Source organism: Serinus canaria, chromosome 5, assembly GCF_022539315.1.
Source record: "Serinus canaria isolate serCan28SL12 chromosome 5, serCan2020, whole genome shotgun sequence".
NCBI classification, from domain to species: domain Eukaryota; kingdom Metazoa; phylum Chordata; class Aves; order Passeriformes; family Fringillidae; genus Serinus; species Serinus canaria.
The window spans coordinates 39,768,462-39,789,691 of record NC_066319.1 but is presented as its reverse complement, the minus strand read 5'-3'; the positions used below and the strand labels follow the sequence as shown (position 1 = coordinate 39,789,691).

Here is a 21,230-nt window from a genome sequence, read left to right as displayed (position 1 = left end):
AATTACTCTTGAGGTTACAGGAGCATTTCAGCTTCCTTTTAAAGGAAAAAAGCACACTTGTGGATCCTCATGGTTATAGGAAAGAACTGACTGCTCAAGGAGACAGAAAACGTATTTAACGGTTGTTTGGGATTTTTCCAAATCTCACAATAGAGAACAAACCCATGATTATGAGGTTCAAAGACCTTTCACTTATGACAGGTCTCACTGAAAACATTTATATGAAAAACAGTGGAAAGAATTAGGTGTTTATTACTGAATGGTATCTTGTTCTTTCATCTGAGAGGAACAGCTTCTAGATGAAGATCTTTTAAGAACTTGGATTAAGAATTTGAGAGTAGTAGAGAGGTTTTATGGGGAAGGAGGCTGGGGGAGAGGGAAATAGGGCCAAGCAAATACATCAAGTCATCTGAGGTTCCTTTCAACAGGTAAACTGCATTAAGCTAGACTTCACAGCCAACATACAGGTGACCTACAATGGCCAGAAAAGCTTTTAGTCTTGGCTATGACAGATACAAAAGGGTTGGAAGTTGCATGTGTTCTTCAGGAAGGTTTTGCTATTTTAAAATAGAAATCTTTGGAACAGCAATAATAGCATCCCCTAAATTTGCTGGGAAATTTCTTGGTGATGCAGAGAAATAAGGAAGAGGCTTTGTCCTCAATCATAAAAAAAAGTCAGAGACTTCACCCTGAGAATACTCTGCCACTTCAGCTGCTTACATGGACCATTACCAAAAATGCCATACTTCTGTTTTTGTCATGCAAGTTTCATTTCTAGGGGAGCAAGAGGCTGCAATCATACTAGACCTTCCATTGCCCAGTACCTTTCCAGAAAAAAGAAAACGTCATTAACTGGGAAAAATTAAACAGAAATCGAGGTTAAAAATAAGGGAGAGAAAAAAGAAAAAATATTTTTAAAAAACCTTAAAAAGCAAAAAAGGGGAAAAAAGGAAAAAGAAGAAGCAAAACTCTTTTTCTATGCTCCTCTGAGCACTGCAAAGACATAAATGGACATGAGTCTAACACTTTCCCCTTGGAGGAAATTCTTGCAAGTCACACTAAGCAGGTTTAAAAGGAATAAAAATCCCCTGTGACAGCCAGGGCACTGAGAGATTCTCAGGTGACTCTTCTGTCTTTTAGGGACTTTTCTTTTTCTGCCAGTTATCTTTACTGAGTCTAAACAGAAACACTGAGGAGAGCTCACCCCAGCAATGACATGAAGGGACAAGAGGACAGGAGCTTGTTAGCATTCCTGGAACATCCAGCCTATTTAAAAAAAAAAAAAAAAAAAGGAGGAGGGGGCAGGGAGAGAGAGGAAAAAACCCACCCCTGGGCCTGCACATTGCAGCTTACCGCCATCTTGATGTCCTTGATGCGTGCCGATGGCATGGAGGTGCCTGGCACCAGATCAGCCCAAGAGAAGGAATGAGAGGCCAATGGAGATTTATGTGAGGAGAGTGAGATGGACAAGGTAAAATTGTCAGGAGGAGTTGTTAGAAAGTAAAATATATTGTGACAATTCCACTCCTGCCGTTCATCAATAAACTGACAGATCATTTAGTGTCAATTAGGAGTGATAGATGGACAAGTCCCCATGATCCTGGGCCAAAATTAATGGCTGGGAGGGAGAGGGTGATTGAAAATGACGGCTGACATTGAGAGGAAAGTCCTGAAGGTCCCCAAGGGGCCATTACTTGCCTCATTCCCTTGCAGATCAATGCAGGGACAAACCCAAAAACAGACACTTCAAGACAAAACTTAATCAGACTTCCTTTTCTTTCTTCTCCTTCTAAGTTGTGCCCCCTCACCTGGCAGCCTTGATCCTCTCTGCCTATACTCTTCACTTCACTGAGGGCATCTACAGAGGGCTGCAAGCTCCAGGGCAAGGCTGACATCTCCCACGCAGCCAGGAGTCTGGCTCTGCTCCTAATGTGGCAGTGTCACAGAGAAGTCCAGACAGACTCACCACAACACTGCTGGATTGGGAGTAGAGAACAGGAGCAATGACACAAGCTTTCCCCCACAAGTTATCCCAGACCAAGAAATTCATGAGCACTTTACTAGTCCCATCTGCAAGACAGGGATTGCTAGAGGTTCTAAAACCAGGCACTCTCAGGGGTCATTTCTCATAGAGAGAATACATGATAGTTTAAGCCCATATTCTTGAAACAGGAGGTTTTTAACTTTACTTATCTCTAGAGACCTTGAATCATAAAACCCCTTAATCTCTTAAATAACTTTCCTCTAGCTCCAGGGTGCAATCTCACCACTGCCCACCGTTCACAGCCTTAAATGATATCTATGCTATTAGAGGGGCTGGGTTACCCTCCTCTAAAGGTCACCCCAACTGCATCCTCTTCCTTTCTACAGGCACTTGAATATTCACCTTCTTGACAAATGCAGTGCTGGACACTGTACCACTTCTGTTCCAAAATACTTCAGCATGGTCATTTTCCTAAACAAGCCTTGATTATTCCAACTCTGGGTAGCCTGTCGGTCAGAAAGGGGAAATTTCACTTGTAGCTGAAGCACCTGTTGCTAAACTGCCACCATCCATGTAGAAGAAATGAGGTACATGTGCAGGCACTGGAACGGACTTCTACTGAAAGCAGCACTTGTATTTGCTTGCAGGGCTACCGGAAACAAGCTGTGTCTATTCCTTAATAGTCCTAGCTACTGCCCGCAGAGCTGTAGGAATATTAGGGACCTCATTGCAAGACCAAAGGGATCAAGCACCCAAGTAAATTGAAAGAGACCCAAGAAGCAAAGAAATCGTGATACTGCTAGAGAGGAAAATGGAAGAAATTCTGTGAGGAAAGTTAGAGAGACAAGATCAAAAGAAGTTGGAATTAAATGAATCATGGAAGTGCCCCTCCTGTATCAAATCCTCGCCAGTATGCAAAACTGAGTTCCCTTTTCCTTCCCCCACTGGCAGGCACTTTGTGTTTCTTCCTTTTGATACGTGAGATAACCTGACATTAGAGCTTGCTTTGCTTGTCACAGGTGTCAGCACTGATATCATTAGGGACATCAGCACAGCTTTCAGAATGGCACTTGGGCTCCATCCAGTGGTTAGAGAACTGCTTCTCTAGGAAAACCCAGCTGTAATTACCGTTATTTATCTCAGCAGGTTGCTAGACCCCAGGTGGCTGCCCAGGTTCTTCGCTGGTCCCCTTTCTGCTAATACTGGGGCTAGAATGTTGCTGGGGCAGCAATGAGACTGCCTCTTCTCACAGAGAATGATTCTTCTCAATTAAACTTACAGGTTTAACTAGATACAGCAGATTCAGGTACAGATGGCCCTGGTAGTACTGAAAAATTAATTTTCTGTCACTACTTTGAACTATTTAGTTGCTGTTTGCAAAGGACTGGGGTTTGCTCAGACACTTACCAGTGGTCCTCATCATTACCCAGATTTACAAAATGGGACTCCTAGCAGTGACAACTGTTCTATAAGAGTACTGGGAGTACAAAGTAACCTTCCCACATTTGGCAATTGAAAACATGAGTAAAATAGATAGTTTTGATAGTTCTCAGCAATTTAAATATCTGACACTTGTAAATGCTATGGGAACTCACAATAAAATACTGGATCTCAAACACCATCTGTGCCAATTAATTTGAAAAATAATTTAGGTGGGAAAACTTTAAAGTCCTCCTCCTCTTCCTATCTTGCAACAGTCTGGGAGAGCAGCAGTCTGATGGAAATAATCAGCAAGATGGTGAGAATATTTACAAGTTCACATAAGCATGACATGAGCTAGGCAGGTAAGGGACTAAAAGAGAGCACAAAGGTAGAAAAACAGGTTACAAACTAAATTCTACTCTAACATGTGTCAAATGGAAATAAAAATAACAATTTCAAGTGATTGTTTCATATTGATAAGACTCTGAACTAGAAATACGGCAGAAAAGCATCCCTGCAGGAAAAGCAACACATATGCAGTCATAACTGACTGAATCTGTCAGAAACAGAACTAAAAGCTAAGATTTCAAATGGAGAAAGAATAACATAAATAGCTACAAGATCGTTGCACAAGTGGCCACAGTACTCCATCTGACCCATAATATATTTACACAACACAGAAAATCTAACTGTAGCCACTCTGCTCATCCTTCCTTTCTAAGTGAAAGAAAAAACACCCAGATTTTAGCATTGTCAGTTCTGAAAATCAAGTTACTTCTAACAGAACGATTCCCAAATGTAGGTTCAGTTACACTGTCAAAAAAGGGCTTAAACCTAAATCAGATATAACAACAGAAGCATGTTATTCTAACTACATCTACACTGGTGAACTTGGAGCAAGTTAACTTGATAGGTTTCCAAACTGAGTCAAATTGGTTGAAAAGCTGTCGGGAGATAGAGCCTGAGAAAACAGAAACAACAAAGCTACAGCAACATGGGTATGACATCAGCCGATGACTCAGACTTTTCACATGAAGGCTTTACCCTGGGATATGTCAAAAAGCAAGCCCTACAGGCCAGCATCTCAGACTTTTTTAAGGGAGAGAAGAGAGATCAGCTTGAGGAGAATACAGAGGAAAGACAGGGGAATTAGTTGTACAAAACCCTTGTACCTCCTATGACTAGAGAAAGTCAGAACAAACTTCTTCATAAAATTTATTCAATAGAAACCCTTATTACAAATGAACACTGTCAGATATGACATTTCTCCACTCCCAAAAAATACTGACTGTATAACAGGTTTCTGGATGTCCTCCTCCATTCTCAGTTTCAGACAAGAAAATATGTAACTTTTCAAAATCAGAGTGCCTCCAAAGTATATATTAAGACATACAGACTTTTATTATAGGCCTTTAACTACACAAGCAATCTCACATCATTCCACAGTTCAGCCCTTCAGCTCTCTGAATACGAAATACAACATCAGAATAACTTCTAAGCTTGGAAAACCACAACTATTTGAAAGCATGTAATCTCCTCCCAGTATGAACTGTCCTCTAGTTTTCATACCTATTCTAATACCATGTCCAGATACTATGTCTTACGTGTCCTTCATGTAAGCATTGGGCTTCTCAACACACATTCTATAATTTGTATACTTTTTCCTCCCATCTCTTCTTGCTGACCATCTCCATCCATCTCCATTATACCATAACCCCATACACACATAAACATTGACAAATTTCACCTTTACTGTCGAGGCTGATCACTAAATCCTGATGCATTCATTGCACTCTTGTCAGTGTGGTGCTGTCATGTGTCACTCTCCCAGAAAGGACAGAACCAGTCAAATCCCCCCGTCCCAGCTCCTGCATTTAGCATGCTTATAATGCTCTTGACTCCTTCCAGGCACTGTACCAGGTAAAGAATATGCTGCCTCGGGCAAACAGGGACATGTACACAGTCCTAAGCCTCGCCAAGTCAATTAGCCAATGAAACCAAGCAAAAGCAATATTTTAAATGGCTTGAACAAGTTATATTGATATTGGAAAGAAAGACCATCTGAAAGACCCAGGAAAACTGTTCCAAGGTCTGTGACAGCAAGGTCCAACTAGTAATGTTCCTTTATTCCATACCTAATTCCCTCTTAATAAGGAAAGAGGTGAGGACTCACTTGGTAGGTGCCTGTACAGGATCATCTGCCCAGCCTCCTTGCCGGCGTGGGGGTTTAGGTGGTGGAACCTTTAATAAATAAAAGACACATGTTACAGACAGCTCTGGTCAAGCCAAAGTCAAGCCAATCAAGACACCAGGACCATACACACTAATGTAACACTTTACCAAATAATGGAGAGGAAGTGTTTAAAATGCTCTTTAATCATAAAATAAAAGGAAGACAAACTACAGGACAAGTTTTTAAGCTTGTCTGTAAACAAAAGATCATCACCCTAATCAGTATCTTGCCAAGTTTCGGGTCTATGTGCCTTTGACATTTTGAGGACACACAAAACAGTAGCTGACTGATCCACAGAGGGTGTGCTCTCCTGGCAAAATAGGGTTCACTGGGAACTTGTTCATCACTGTTACCCACATATCAGTGGGAGGTATCACATTATGCCTTTCCTAGGGTACAAGACAGCATGTTTTAGACATCTTGTTTTAGATGAGGAATTGTTCCTAAAAAGTCTGCTTTTGTCCACTGGTTAGAATAGGAGGATAGATGCCAAGTTCAGACACAGCGATCCATACCCAAACTCTTCCAAAGTTAGTTGGGATTAATCCCACCACTGCCACCACTGAAATCCAAAGGGGAAGATCATCTGGAGCTTAAAGACATCCCCTACTATTTTCTTGCATTGTCTTGTGTGGCACTCTGCCACATGGCAAGAGAAAATGGGAATTCACCTTGGGGCTTATGATGGGAATTTTCAAATGGGGCCATGAATTCCCACCATCTGGAAGCTGCCCATTGCCATTTACAGTTTTGGGCTTAGCTCCCCCAGCCTGAGGCACTTTGTATAGCACTGCCTTCAGTGTTCTGCATGGCAGGGAATGATGAGAACAGAGGCAAGGTGAACCTAGCTGACATAGCTCCCAATTGATGGTGTCCAGTGAGGGAAGATGGACTACAGGGACCCACGAATGGACCACAGAGAGAAAGAGTCATTGGGTAAAAGATGTCACAAAACAGAGAAAAAATGCTAACTGCCAAGGAATGGTGGGGGCACAGGTGGCTTCCACAACTTTTATTGAGGAAGTGAATGAGTGGGATGACTCCCGAGGAGTTTTGACTCCAGAGAGGACTTTGCATGTGCGGTGGGGTCAACCCTGAGCCAAAGCCAAAAAGCCTCTTGCCACAGATGAGGACAGTGTCGAGCTAACCCCTGATGGTAGGGGTCTTGCATGTTTATTTCTTGAAGTAGAAGCATTGTTTGTGAGTGTGGGAAATTAAGAGACCCTGCCAGGGGCAGCCTCTGCCTGCTGCAGGGAGGGGGTATGACCCTGCATAGCTCTCTGATAGGAGCAAAAATAGTCATCCTCCAAAAATAAACAGGGAGCAGGAATGAGGCAGGAGCTGCAGTCCCAAAATACCAACTTTCTTCGGCAAAGGGAGCACAGGAGGGCAGAGGGACAGGCAGGGAGCGTGAAACGCAGGAAACAGCCTCCTTATATGGGCTCATCCGTAGGGGACAGAGCTCAGTCGACTGGAATGACCATGTCACAGAATGTGAAGCCTTCAGGGGCCCAAGTGAATGGAGTTTTCTGATCTTTAAATGATTCCCCCAGATTCTTAAGATGCCAAACCAGAGAAGAGGCTACAGTGCCAAAAAAGGAGCATTTTGAATTCAGTTGATCTGGACACACCCGGAGCCCAGGAAAAAGTGGGAACACACACCACATAAGGGCGTGCAGGCCCACATAAACATCCTCATTCCCATTACATACACCCCTAACTCAAAACCACACTCCTTCCCACACAGATGCTTCCCATGCAAACAACCCCCTTTTCCCTTACACTAGCCCTCTGATAGCCAGCAAGCCTGTTTCCAACACACAACCCCACAACTCCTCACAAAGGTGTACAGGGATTCAGAAATTACACCAAAGAACCTGGGCAATAAGGCTGAGGGAAAATGCAGCATGTCCAGGGCATTTCAATGCCCCTGCAATTTAAATTACTCATCATCAAAACTAGCCTTCAGATCAAAGATAAGTCAAGTGGGACACAGCAGATCAGAGGGTGATGACAATGTCTGGCCCAGTCTCTGCACAAGGCAAAGATGAATCCAGGGCATCTAGGGGTTTGATTCCAATGTCTTGACAATGTTATACCATGTTCTCATTGATCATACACACCAGGCAACCCTGAATGTCTGTCAGATCCTGAAAAACACCTCACATACACCTACAGGTCTTTTATTCCCCTTGCAATAAATCAGGTAATTTTTTCTGAATTGCCTACAGGAGCACTAGCAACAGGAAAGGCAATGTTAGCTGTCAGCTGAGGAGAAAAAGCTTTACTTTGTTAGCTGCCTGGAAAGTGCTGCAATAAGGTCACATGCCACATACACTTTTGTCAAGTAAATAAACTTACCTTCATATACTTTCACAATTCCAAAATCTCAGCATAATTTACAGTTGAGAATGCAATGTTGTGCTTTGCCATAATATGGTGACAGGTAGGGACTTTGCAGCTGCAAGCAAGAGCTTGAGACAGAAAGTGGGACAAATGTCAACCCCAGAGGGATCAGAACAGAAATAGAGTACACTGTTCTTCTGTAATGCAGCAAATGTGCTCTTAAACATACCTTTCTGGTGAAAAAGATTGGGGGATTTAAATGATCAGAACTTGTTGGTACCTATTTTTATACCTTAGGCAAAATTTGTATGTATGTTCCCAAATGCAAAGCTATACATCCAAACAGTCTAGTGTTCAAAACACAGATTCAACCAGCTCCTGACAAGTGTGCTGTCTCTCAGCCCTTGCTCTCACAGCATCAACTAATCCCTTACTTGCTGGGATTTTCTTTTCCACTTCAGTTTTGTCCATTATTTATCTCCAGAAGATCTTCTCTATCTGAGGTTCTGCAGATTGTCCCTTTTCCAAGGAAAATTGCCATGGTCCGAGTTTTTGTTTTGCTGTTTGTAGTTTGTTTGTCTCAGAAATTCAGCTCACCATTTTTGTGATGGCATTTTTCCAGTATTTCTTAGGCCACCTTCCATACCAACACTTTGATACCATGATACATCCATAATCAGCATTTTATCTCTCCCTTGGAAAAAATGACTGGCCTGAATTCCATCTCTCCTGCATCAAAGTAGAAACTCTACCTTCTTCTTTATTGTTTTTCAGGCCCTTTCTTATCAGACAGATGCAGAATTCTAATCTGGCTTCCCCATTAAAGCAGCAATTTCCAGACTACTTGTCAGACCACATCTACAGTTCTGAAGGTGTCAGTTGGATGCTGCCTCCCTCATGGAAGAAACTATCCTGTGTGTCTCTGAATCCTGAAGGTCCAGCAAAGTTTCTTTTAGGACCTACCACAACAGAGGCAGATTATGGGCATTTTAAGTCCCTCAGATTCTCAGGTGGGTCTGGAAAATATGGATTAATTTACCTTCATCAACATGACAACTCCTTTGAAACACTGAGCACTCTGTGCAGGGATGCAGGGACTCAAATGACATTGACAGCATACAACAGAGGACACACAATTCTTCTATCATCTCATATTTCTCCTAAAATATGTAGGATTTATGTTTTTCCAATATACAAACACTGTGAGATTTTACACAGTATGTAGGTGTCTTTTTTTTTATCTATTATTGACCAAGAAGTGGAAAAAAAGAAGTATGGGCAGTCTCAAGGATTCCCTTCTCCAGCAAGATGCCAGAGGCTCCCTTGACTGAAAAAAAGCAAATCTCCACAACCAGGCCTGATGAATTAGTTTTGATTGCTGCCATTTAAGGAGCTCTAAGTCAAACAGCCCCACTGCTCCTAAACAGCCACATAAAATAATCTATACTGATCTCAGAGCATGTATGATATCAAAAGCACATCAATTCCAAGATCTGTGCAAGCCTGTGCTTTTTGCAAAGAACCCATCTCTGCTGGATCTCTTTATCATGTCCATAGATGGTTCAAATAGTGCCTCTGATTTTAATGAATACCCTCCAAGGACTTCTGCATGTCTTAAATACTGAGCAGAAAACACTGGATTTGCATTTCATCCACAAACTGTCCTTCTTTTCACAGTCATTGGCTTTCCTACACTAGGGAAAGTGTTATGGAAACAGAAGTTCTTGGGGGACTTAATATTCTCTGCCATCTATGACAGGTAAAGGAGCAGTTCATATTGTTAACCAGCTATCAAGAATTGCTCTCCCAAAACAGTGGCCAGCTATTTATCAGCTCACATGCACCCGTGAGGAAAGCTGTCACCTTTGTGGCATTTGGCACCATAACCCATCCACCTTCCCACCTCCTACAGTTCTTTTGTTGCCTTGAGGCAGGTCCAGAAGCAGTCAAAGTATGAAATAAATGTGTGGAAAAGGAAAAGCTTTTAATAAAATTATTTTCAATGAGATTGTCCCTAATCCACTTCAAGGTAGACAAGCAGGCAAGATACTACAAGAAAGGCTTGGAAACATGGCTGACTAGAAATGCCATTTCAGAAGATGTCATCAAAAGGCAAGGAGATAAGCTCAGAAAGCTGAAAATAACTGCCCTGCCGGTCAACCAGTCGGGGTGCACGGGAGAGAGGCTGCACAAGGCCTTGGGGAGCTCCAGGCTGTGCAGTGCAAGGGCTCACACTGGGGAAGCTGGCCTAATTAGGGAACAAAAGTTCAGCTGCATTTTTGAGATTCCTCTTGGAGAATCTGGCCAACTTCCAGACGAGAGGTCCCCAGGAACAGTCTGGGAGTCCAGCATTTCTACAAGCAACCAGAAGACCTCTGGAAAAAAAAAAAAAAAGATGCAAACCCTGTAAAATGGAAGCAGGTAAAAAACCCAGCCCCTCCTTGGATGCTGGATCCTTTCAGTGGAGGGTATTTACTAGAATAATGCAAGAATCAAATCACATTACAGAAACTCTGGGACATGGAGGGACAAATGCAGCTCAGCCCAGGATGACCACGTAAATGGGAGGGCATTCACAGTGTGCAATAGCTATGGGAAATTCTGCCTCAGAGAACCCTCCCAGGTTCTCAGAAATGCCAATCGCTTCAAGAGCTATCTACTGCCAGTTCACCCTACTCCCAACTGCATGCCTAAGAAATCAAAACCCTGGCAACATGCCGTATACAAAATGCAGCTAGCCTTGCTGAAGGCTCCTCTGCAAGCTGAAGATCACAGGGGAGAACAGGATGCTAGAGAAAAACATTGCAGTAAGACTGTAAGGTCTTTGGGAATAGGAAATTTTTGTTCCAGCCATACACCAACACTCTCTAGATCTTATTACAGTGCAAATTGTAGATACAGAAATTACTGTAAGTGACAATTATGCATTACAATTATGACTTCCTAGGTTATGAACTCTCTAAACCAGAGTGGAATGACAGTGCCCAAACCATTGTGATTATTTTTATGCAAATAAGGTCCCCTGATCAACACTCAGCTGAGAAAAGCTGGTGCTGGGTTCCTCACTTGCATGTTTTAAAGTTTCAGGGAATGTAGGGGAGAGCATCTGGGGGGTGGCTGCTGCACAGATCCAAACCAGACAATGGAATGAGAGTTTGGAGCTGGGTGCCAACCACTGTGCAAGGGTAAGAACTGGGTCAGGAAAATACCGCTCTGATTAAAGGCCCTGATCATATCAAGCCCCAGGCCATGTCTACACCACAGGTGCAGACACACCTGCAAGCATTCACAAGGATCCACATGAGTCAGCCCAAGTCTGGAAATTGTCCTGTTTTAGGTACTTCTGGTAACAAAGCTAGTACCTCCCCAGGTAGAGTGCAGGTTGCTTCTCACCAGGGGATCTCCACATCATTCTGCATTGTATTTTAGAATGGAAATACACTCACTCAACCTCAGCCAATTGGGAGACCTAGCAATTTAAGAACATAACTGGCTTTATATTTCAGATACTTACATTCTTTTTATAGTTGTTCTGCCAACAAATATTTAATGAAAACAATTGTTCCTGGCATGTTGACTTAACCTAAAAAGCAACAGCCTATTTTTCCACCCAAATGTTTTAGAAGAACGGGCAACTAGAACTACACAAGGACTTTGATGCCCCCTCTGGAAAGGTCAGATCTTCAAATCCTCCTTCCAGTTGTTACCTTAAAGCATTTTGTCACTCAAACTCTAAGTGATATAGAGCCACATAGGCCAAGATTCACCTGTATAAGGGTCAGAAATCAGGGGCTGTCCCTGTTTTTAGTCCGTGAAGGACCTTGAGACTACCTATGGCACATCTACCAAAGCACAACTAGAAGATAAAGTCCCCAAGGGACCCATTGGAACTGATGTCTTCCCACTCAAGTGCTGTTGCCTTCAGTTAGAAAGTCTTTCCCTGTGGTACCAAAATTCTTTTGGTTCCATTTGCAAAGCAGAGCAGCTTCAGGAGAAAGGACTGAGAGCCTTCTCAGACTTAGAAAAGCTCATAGACTTGTCAGGATATACTATATTCCCTACGGAGGTGGCAAACATTACTTGCTACATCTTTCTCAGATAAGAAAGAGGACAATAAAATCAGTGTTTTCCAGCTTAGAAAGGAGATGGCCGGTTTAATCTCTAGTCTAAAGCATGAGGTTCCAACACTGAAATGAACATCTGCTTACTCAGGAAATGGAGGTCCCTGAAGGCAAGGAAAAGCCCTGCTGTACTTCTGAAGGCTAGAAAACACAGGATGGGGATCAGTGTCTCTCACTGGTAGTGCAAGGACATGCACTCCCAGAGCTTGCAGAATAAGGCCAGAACTCCACAGAAGAACAGGGTTTCAGACACACTGCCATTCCCAGCCACTCTTCACCATCCCAAAGATCCACCAGCTCAACCTGAGATTATCTATGTACTATGCAGGCACCCAGTGCAGGATACGGATTTTGTTATGAGGATAAGGCATCTAAATCCCCCTGTGGGTCTATTCAGGGAATACCCACAGTGCTTCTGCATAAAGCTCTAGCTTTGCTTTCAGATAGGGACTAAAGAAAACTAGTGGAAGGACTTCTCCAAGGTCCCAAAGAAAATCTATGGCAAAGCCACAAAAAGAACCCAGCAAAATCTTGGCTAACAACCACATTCATACTCCTGCTTATTCTGCCTCTGCAAATTAACTGAAATATTAGGCTACACCCTTTATTATACCATTGATTAGCCTCACAGCCTTTGGCTAAATATCCCAGGCAGTCTTGAAAGGTGCAGCCAAATGAGTGATTCAACTGGCAAAAATTCAGATGCAAGACGAGTGGTTTGCCAAAGGATGCAAAACAAGTTTCAGAGAGCAGGCAGGTGGCTGGAGGGCAGGACTTCAGCAGGTACGTTCACATCGACACCCCTGACGAGGTTGTGTGTTAGCATTCAAGCAGCTACAAAGTTATCTTCAGCACAGCAAGAGGAAAGGGACCAAATCCAGGAAGAGTTCAGATTGTAACACTCAGCAAAGCCCAAAGGGAGTTCAGAGAAGGGTTATATGAGCCATCCGGGGGACGAAGGAGCCAACTTCGGACAAATGATTCAAGAAGCCAAGTATTTCAGATTGGCCAGGCAATGACTAAGGGAGGGATATACTGCAATAAGATTTGAATCACACTTTATAACATAAAGTTCCACTAACAGTTGATTTGGAAGAGACTTATGGTAGAATTAACAGAAGTTTGTAAGCATACTGTGGTATAAGTTACAAGCAGCTTACTGATCAGTCAGATTTCTGAACAGTTAACCATTTTATACTGTTTACAAACTTTTGCAAATGGAAAAATACTATAAAGTGTGACTGTCATGTTTAATAGCATAAGCCTGAATAAAGGACACAGGAATTAACCAAACAAAACGGTTTTCAAAGCAGGGACACCTCATACTAAGTAAAATCTTCTTGCCAGGCACCATTGCATAACATCCCTGAAGCAACAATTGCTCATGTGGAAGAGTCACATCAGTAAAGTTATTTTAATGAAATTTAGCAGCCAGAAGCAAGAAGGCGCCTGTGGCATGTGACCAGTCAGCACTCAACAGCAGACCTTGGGAATCAATGATTTAGGGCACTGTATGGAGGTGGAATTAGTTCCAGTGAAATGACTGTAAGGACTGGTTCCAGAGAGGCGGGGGGGAGAAGATTAGATCAATTATCAGAAAAATTTCTATTAGGCAACCAGTCCCCAAAACTATACCCATCAGTGGGAGGTCTCTTTGCCTGATAAATGGAAAAGTGCTCTGGGCATAGTCCTGAACCATCCATCACTGCCAAATAAACCCAGTGGATCTTTTCTACAATATCATCTCTTGCACTACCAGGAGGAAACTGAGCTAATCTGAATAGTCTTGACTCCTTGTGATGTGCATACTCTTCTGAGGCCAGAATTAATGAGATGGGTGATAGGGGTTTCTTTTCTGGGCTTTAAATTTCACAGATGAATCTACTGTGCTACCAATACTGGAGTGGTCCTTCAGCAGAAGGAATTAAGAGCACAGGAGAGGGTGTTTTAATTATCTAACAGAGAGCAACTCTAGGCAGGAAAAATTGGGCAACACCAATTCCATGGTTAGGAAGAGTGCAAGGCAATTAGCCCAAAGACTTCAACAGAAACAGGTAGAACTTCTCAGGTTGTTCTAAATGGCATCAGCATTAATTTAGCATTACAAGCCAGGATAAGGCATTAATTTAGGTATTTTAGCTTTGGTGCAGGATAAGAAAGGATATGTGTATTCTTACCCTGTGTGTAACACGAGCCTGGTAAGAAGCACTATGACATTATTATTGATTCTGGCATTCAGTGCTGATGCAATAAAAAGACTCATAGAAAATCCAAAGGCACATGTCCTTATTACTACTCCCTGGCCTTCTCCTCTGGGGCACCAGCAAGACTTCATCATCCCTAAAGATAAGTTTTCATGCTATAAGAGCAAACTAACCATACTGGACAGCAATCTAGGCTAAGTCAGGCTTGTACTCTATTAGCTAATTGCTGTCCTGACTTTTAAATGAAAATAGAGCATCTTTCCAGTGGATACATATACATCTGTGACCTCAAAACAAGATGCAGCAGCTGATAAGAGCAGCTGTTTCAAAGATAATTAAAAATCTGTCAGCAACAGAAACAGAGGATGCAGGAAAGGCACTGCATCCAAAGAAAACTTTTATTATTCTCAAGTACTAGAGTACCCTCTTAAGGTAGTCTCCAGACACATAATAAGTTAATCCTACTAGTCCCCTTCAGAGGAGCCAGCATCTACCTACAAAGCCTCTAGGCTTACATGGTCAACGTTTTCCTGATGGTCTTCATCCTTGAAGGGTCAGGAGGGAAAAAGAGAGAAAGAAGTTAAAAGGAAGCACTATGGAAGCCAGCACAAAACAAAACAGCTTGAAGACTGACATTTATGACTGTCCTGCAGTACATGCTTTGCAACCTTATTCACTTGAACAAAGCACAAAGTTGATTCCACCATTATAACATTTAATATCCAGTCATTTTTGCAGATGCCAACTGTGATACCTAAAGAAAAAAAAAAAAAAACAAAACAAAACCCAAACATGAGCAAGAAGAGAACAGACTTAGTTCATTCTCCCTATAGCATGAAAAAACTCAAATTATTCAGTTGTGTAGGATCCTAGAAAGATTCAAATGGAGAGTCACTGCAGCCATGCCAGGGACCAGAATGGATGCTGGACCAGTCACACTAGGGGTTATACATTGTAGCAGGCTAGAGACCTTTTTCCAGAAGCTACTGTTTCTCAAGGCAACCTCAGATTCTCCCCTGAGGGCACAGGCTGTAGCAGTCAGTGTAAGACAGGCATAGATGCCATCAGTGTTCGCTTCAGCAGATGATCTTTAGCTAGCACTATAAGGGAGCAGCTTGGCTATATAGATAAGGAGCTCAAGAAAATCAGCCTGTTAATCACTGTGAAAGTTGCAAACTGGTTAAGAACCTTTTAGATGAGCAGACTGTCAGCACCAGCAGTTGCAGCAACCAGAGCTGTTAGGCACCAAATGCAAGGAGGTAATTAAGAACCCAATAATCTCTATGCCATTTTAGAAATCACAGTGTTCAGAACCACTCAGGAGGAGAATTTAGAATATCCTAGATTGATCTATGACCCTACACCAGGAGTATGCATACGATGGCTGGAAACACTCCACTAACCCATCTGACTTTTCTTCTGGATTAAATCATCTCTCCTGTGGAACATGGAATACATGTGATTAATAAATTGCATATATGTCTCATGGAAGTGGTTTTGTATCTGAGTTCATTTTGTGTCTTTGCTATCATCTGGTCTTACGATCTTACTACAATAAGAGCAGAGGGGGGCTACATGCAGGTTAGAGCAGCTGGGGTACAAAGTTGTCCTTACCAATGAGCAGCACAAAAGAAATCAGGTTTGCCCAACTGGTAAAAATCTGTTGGAAGCATGTATCTGTCAGCCTGCTTCTTCCCACAGCGAAAAGCAGAAAGGCTTCTGTGGAGTCCAACATGACCTAAGCTTCTCTGGATACAGAACCCAAGTGGTACAAGACTCGCACTAGCATGGAAGAAAATCCAGCTGGGTGACACATGTTGGCAAAGTATTCAAATAATCACTTCTTGGCACAATTTTTCACGTGGGTTTCACCCTCAGCAATTCTTATTTTACAGCAAGAAATGCTTTCTAACTACCACCCAAGGACCACAACTACATAAGCAAACTTACAAATACCAGCTAGGACAATAAGAGAAGAACATATTTTCAGAAGAGAAAGCACAGAGCCTTTCCCCAGGCTGCGGTGAAATGTAGCAGAGAGAACCAGCAGGGAACTTGATTTTTGGGCAAACCCTGATATAAAGTCATTTTGTCCCACCTGTGTGGAAATATTTTCAAAATAGGGAAAACCTTCATCCTTTAGGCTGACCATTGCCTAGTAAAACAGTCTCCATTTGAAGGATCTACAGAGTGCTGCCAGAGACATGCTGGCAAAATCATACTGAGACTGCAAGAGGCAGAAACCAGGGAACTCTTGAACAAGGTCCCATGGGAATCACATCACTGTAGGATAAAGAGAAAATAGACCATGGAAGTAGGATAAAATTAAAATATTTTTGCATACAGATTTCTTACAGGACAGCAAATAGTTCTCTCTTGTTGAGAGAAGAAACAGGAAAGGAAAAATCTGCTGAGACATTTTTTTAAAATGCTTTTCCACTCAGCTTTCCAAATCAATCTCATCAAGAGCTCCAAACCTGGCCAAACAACTTCTTTTGATGGATGTCATCAAGCCAGCATTCAGGCTGTTGGGTGCAGTGATGTTAGAGCCAGGAAAAAGGTTTGACTTTAATTCTGTAAAAGTCCTGTTAGGATGGGATAGCAAAGATCTTCAACAGACCTCATTTTATGATCTGTCCCTCTCATTATACAAATAACATGACTAGCTTGACTTTCTCCCATACTGTCAGAAACTTGATAGTATCAAGATGAGTAAATGTACCACATCAAGCCAGGGGATGGGAAAGGCCTCTCAATGGAAAAAGAGATACATTACCCCTCTGAAATGAATGTTTGAAATGTGGCGTTCTGGCATGCAGCAAGCAGATTTATCTCTAGGAATTCCCACTTACAGCATATTCCCCTGGGCGCCCAAGAAGTGCCTGCCGAATTGCCAAGGAGCTCTGAGGCCAGGAACGCACACAGCCTTTGCTGCAGGAGGGTGCCAACTGCACCAATTACAGCAAATAATCATGTTCCATCTTGCCTGGTGAAATAACACATAGCTGCAGTGTTGTTTGTCAGTACTTGTACTTCTGAAAAGGCAGGAATGCTCTGCATGTCACATGGGCAGAGTGTGAGCTTTGTGACCTTTCATGAGCCTCTTGAGGAGGTCTACATTTGAAGATAATGCAGGTACTTCCACGCAGAATGTGAATTATGAAGTAGAGATTTGAGAAGAGGAATTAGAGATTTGCTGCTGTAGTTAAGAATATTCTTGTGAGAGATACATATACACAACAGGCACTGAAAAAATACTAAGATATCATAGTGTTTTCATAGAGCTTGGGGGAAGCAGATTAGGTTACAAGGCACAAGACATTGCAACTACACGCTGGGGAAGGAGGTTTCAACACACGTTTGCTGTATAGAGTTTGCAGTGTCTTTTGGAAGAGAGAGCCCAGGCCAAGCAGAGATCAGCAGTAACCTGATAAGATCTATGTTCCAAGTCAGATGATTTGCCTATTGACTTCAAAACAAAGATCTTTTTAATTACAATAATTGTCCGCCCTCTAAGTGAATTTCCTTGTAATAAGCCCAGATGTTGAAACATGGATAGACAGGTACCTTTTGCTTCCTTCAAGCAAGCTGCTCTGACTGGAAAACACTTCCTGGATGCTTCTCAGTGCAATGAAAAGACCCGAACAATAGCACAAATGGTATGTTCATACCAGAAATTTGAGATGGGTGGAAACTGAGTGGATTGGCATGGAATTAAAAAAAAAAAATTGAAAAAAAAGAGTCAACATGAATTAAACCAGTTTTAAAACTCTGAGGAACCTCTGAAGGCAAAATCACTAACCTGAATGTGAAATGCATAAGAGGGTGTGAATATGGCAAAGGTTTAAGACAAACCCCTTTGCCTTCAAAATCAGTAAAAAGAATAAAACCTTCTATGCTGAAATTAATTACATAGTGCCTAATCCACTACTGCCAGTTCCAGGATAAAAAAAAGGGGACTTTTTTTTTTTTTAATCTTGCATTTCTTTTGGGAAGATTTCTTATAAAGGTTTCAAAATTACTAGATGGTTGAATGAGGCATCCATTGTAACTCCAACACTTAAAAGCAAGCCAAGGCCAAACTTCCAGAAAAGTAAAAGGCAATTGCCACTCCTTCACAGAGTGAAGGAAAAAACAATATTAGTTCTATTAAATACTCATTTTGGTAACAAATATGGTCACATATAAAAAGCCTCCAATTTTGGAGCAAAGGAAAAGGCTGAGGATTATTTACAGCGGATTTTGTCTTTCTTCTAGTACCTCCAAGGTTCTTGATTAACACAAACATTTAGCAACAAAGACCTGTCTGAAGGGACACTATTGACACAAACTATTCTTCCTAGTGGTTAAGATCCAGTACTAACATATTTGAACGTTGTAAGACATGGAAGTCCTCACCCTTCTGCTGCTGGAAAGCTCACTGTTCTCAAACAGAACATTGTAAATATTTCTTAGTCTTCTTCGGGACTGGCCCAAGTCCTGGAGCCCCTCTGATCTCTTCCCAGATACTGAAATGGTTGTGATGTGAGCAGTAAGCCCAAGCAAACTGCAGTAAGTTACAGTCCATCAGCTGTACCTCTACATAATGCCCTGGTCTCTTTAAAACCAGAGAATCAAACCATGAACTAGGATGGCCAGTTCCAGCAAGAGAACAATCTGACAGTGAGCCACCCTAATGTGGAGGCCAACTAATGATTACACCCCCTTAAAACCATCCGCTGGTTTCCCTGAGACTTTCTTTACCTATGAGGTCGATGGTTACTTCTATTTCTTAAATTGCATCTTCTCACAGAATCCATCCTGAATGCCTACAGCATATCCAAGGGGAGAACCCCTAGGTGGAAGATGATTCTCCACTATGCCTATCAAAAGAAAAGAGCATACATTCTCCAGAAAAAAAGTCTGCTCTATGAGGTGTTATTGTAAGCTAAGCTGTAATAGTGCTATTTTCAACAGCATCACAGGGTCTCAAAGGAAAAATCCCCCCACAACCATTTTGGCACAGATGTCTGGAACACAGCTACTCAGTGTAATAGGAAAGTTTCGTCACTGCACAGGGAATCAGGGAGTAGTCACTCCAAGACAGAAGGGCCCAAGGCTCTGAGCAGAGTAGCCTGAAGCAGAGCTGGTGCCAGGGTGGCCAGCAAGACAAAATGATTTCCAGTTTAAAGAAGCCAGGAATACAGTATGCCAGAGAACTTTGACGGGCATTGCAGAGCGGTAAGCATCACCTCATTTAAATAAATATCACTGTTAACAAGGTGGAAGTTGGATGACATTTTGTCCATCTGGTATGGGTCAGGGAGCAAAACTGGTATGTCATTTCTTGAGAGCTGCTCCTTCTAGCAGGAGATGTCTGTGGAGGAGCCATGCTAACATCCAACAGCAAGCTTCCAGGAAGAATTTCAGCATTCTGCAACACTAAGCAAAAAAATCAATTGAAACAGTTCAGATCTATTTCTGAATACTTGAGGATGTTGCCTCACTCTCCTGAGAAAGAGGGGTTCCTGACCCCCTTCTACCATTTGAAGATGTACTAACAGAACAGCCTCTGAACCAAAGTTTTCCTCCAAAGACAAGTGGGAGCTGAGTGTGCACATTATTAACCACAAGGAAAAGTCTCAGATGCTGCAAAGCTGGCTCCTAGCACGACCTTTGTAGCTGTGCACAGAGAAAATGAAAAAGAGCATCACTACACAAACTTGATAGAAACCATGTCAGATGTTCACTGGCTCTAGCAAAGCAAAGCACAAGAGTAAGGCATCTGTTTATCCGCCTTTGTCCCGTAGATGGTGGCAAAACTGGTCAGCAAATTATGTGCCTGCTCATATTTTAAATCTAGAAATTAAAATATCAGGAAGATATGTATGCACAGAAGGGAGAGGCCTCAAGTCCTCTATGATACTACTCTCCGTACTTGACATGTAAGAAACCATAGCCCAATAGTTTCCTGTGTGAAAACTATTATACAGAGGGCAACACCAGGAAAGGGACAGGGCAGTCACTTGAGTCCCAAACCTAATGACAAAATTCAAAGGGCAAAGCACACCATGCAGGAAGGAATCTCAGAAGAAATTAATCATTCTCCACTGGAGACAACAATCAATTCTCCACTGGAGACAACAGCAGGACAACAGATAAGCCCTTCTAACAGGACACCCACCTCTCCAAGAGAAGCAGACGGGGAATTCTTCGTGCTGAGTTTTTCACCTGCAGAGAGGTCCTGGCGGGCTCGACGGCCCATCTTTAGTACCTGTAGTGCATGAGGAAACACGAAGGAGCAGAAGACACACAGTTACTGACAAAAGCCGATTCATCGCAGGGAGCAGAACGAAAGGCACGGCCCTGCCGCCGCGCCACGCCCCGCAGCGAGGCGCGCTGCCCTCACAGTGCAGAGGCATCTCCTGCCGCAGGTGTGAGCCCCGCAGCCGCCTCCTGGCCCGCCCAGCCCCACGGCCGGCCGCTCGGCTCGGCTGGGCTCGGCTCGGCCCGGCCCGGCCCTTCCGCTGCCCGGTGCCCCACGGCAGCCGTACCGCCGGCCCCGCGCCCCCTCCGGGCCGCGGTCCAAGGCCCTGGAGCCCCTACTCGGAGAGACTGGGCCCGCCCCAGACCCGGTCCCGCTCACCCCGGCGACGCCGCCCCTCCGCGGCGCCTCCACTCGCTCCGGCTCAGCCTCCATCCGCCGCCGCGGCCGCCGGTGCTTCCGGCGGACAGCCCGCCCCGCCGCCCCGGCAACCGCGGGCACGGCCCCGCCGGGCTCGGCCGGCAGCCCCGCACCGCCCGGCCACCCGCCCCCGCGGGCTGGGCCGAGCACTCGGCGCCTGGCAGCCACAGAAACATCCACCCCCTCAGCAGTCTTAAAACCTTGGCCTGACTGAGGGGGACACCAGTGCTGCAACACCTCATGCGGGTACTCTATT

The 21,230-nt window shown here is 43.4% G+C and overlaps 1 protein-coding gene across 2 annotated transcripts in view; it reads right to left on the bottom strand.

Annotated features, from left to right (window-relative positions):
* The window catches only part of IFT43 (intraflagellar transport 43), a 42,400-nt gene extending 21,384 nt beyond the window's left edge, over positions 1 to 21,016 (bottom strand). Inside the window, exons 1-3 of one of the 2 annotated variants that reach the window (XM_030239755.2) lie at positions 20,936 to 21,016; positions 20,474 to 20,563; positions 5,580 to 5,647 (exon numbers count right to left, since the gene is read on the bottom strand). In XM_030239755.2, coding sequence (XP_030095615.1) covers positions 5,580 to 5,647; positions 20,474 to 20,563; positions 20,936 to 20,989 — 212 coding nt within the window. In that variant the 5' untranslated portion in view covers positions 20,990 to 21,016. Of the gene's footprint in view, positions 1 to 5,579; positions 5,648 to 20,473; positions 20,564 to 20,843 lie in introns of both variants that reach the window. The other variant, XM_030239756.2, reaches the window with a different exon arrangement.
* Positions 21,017 to 21,230: the final 214 nt, after the last annotated feature.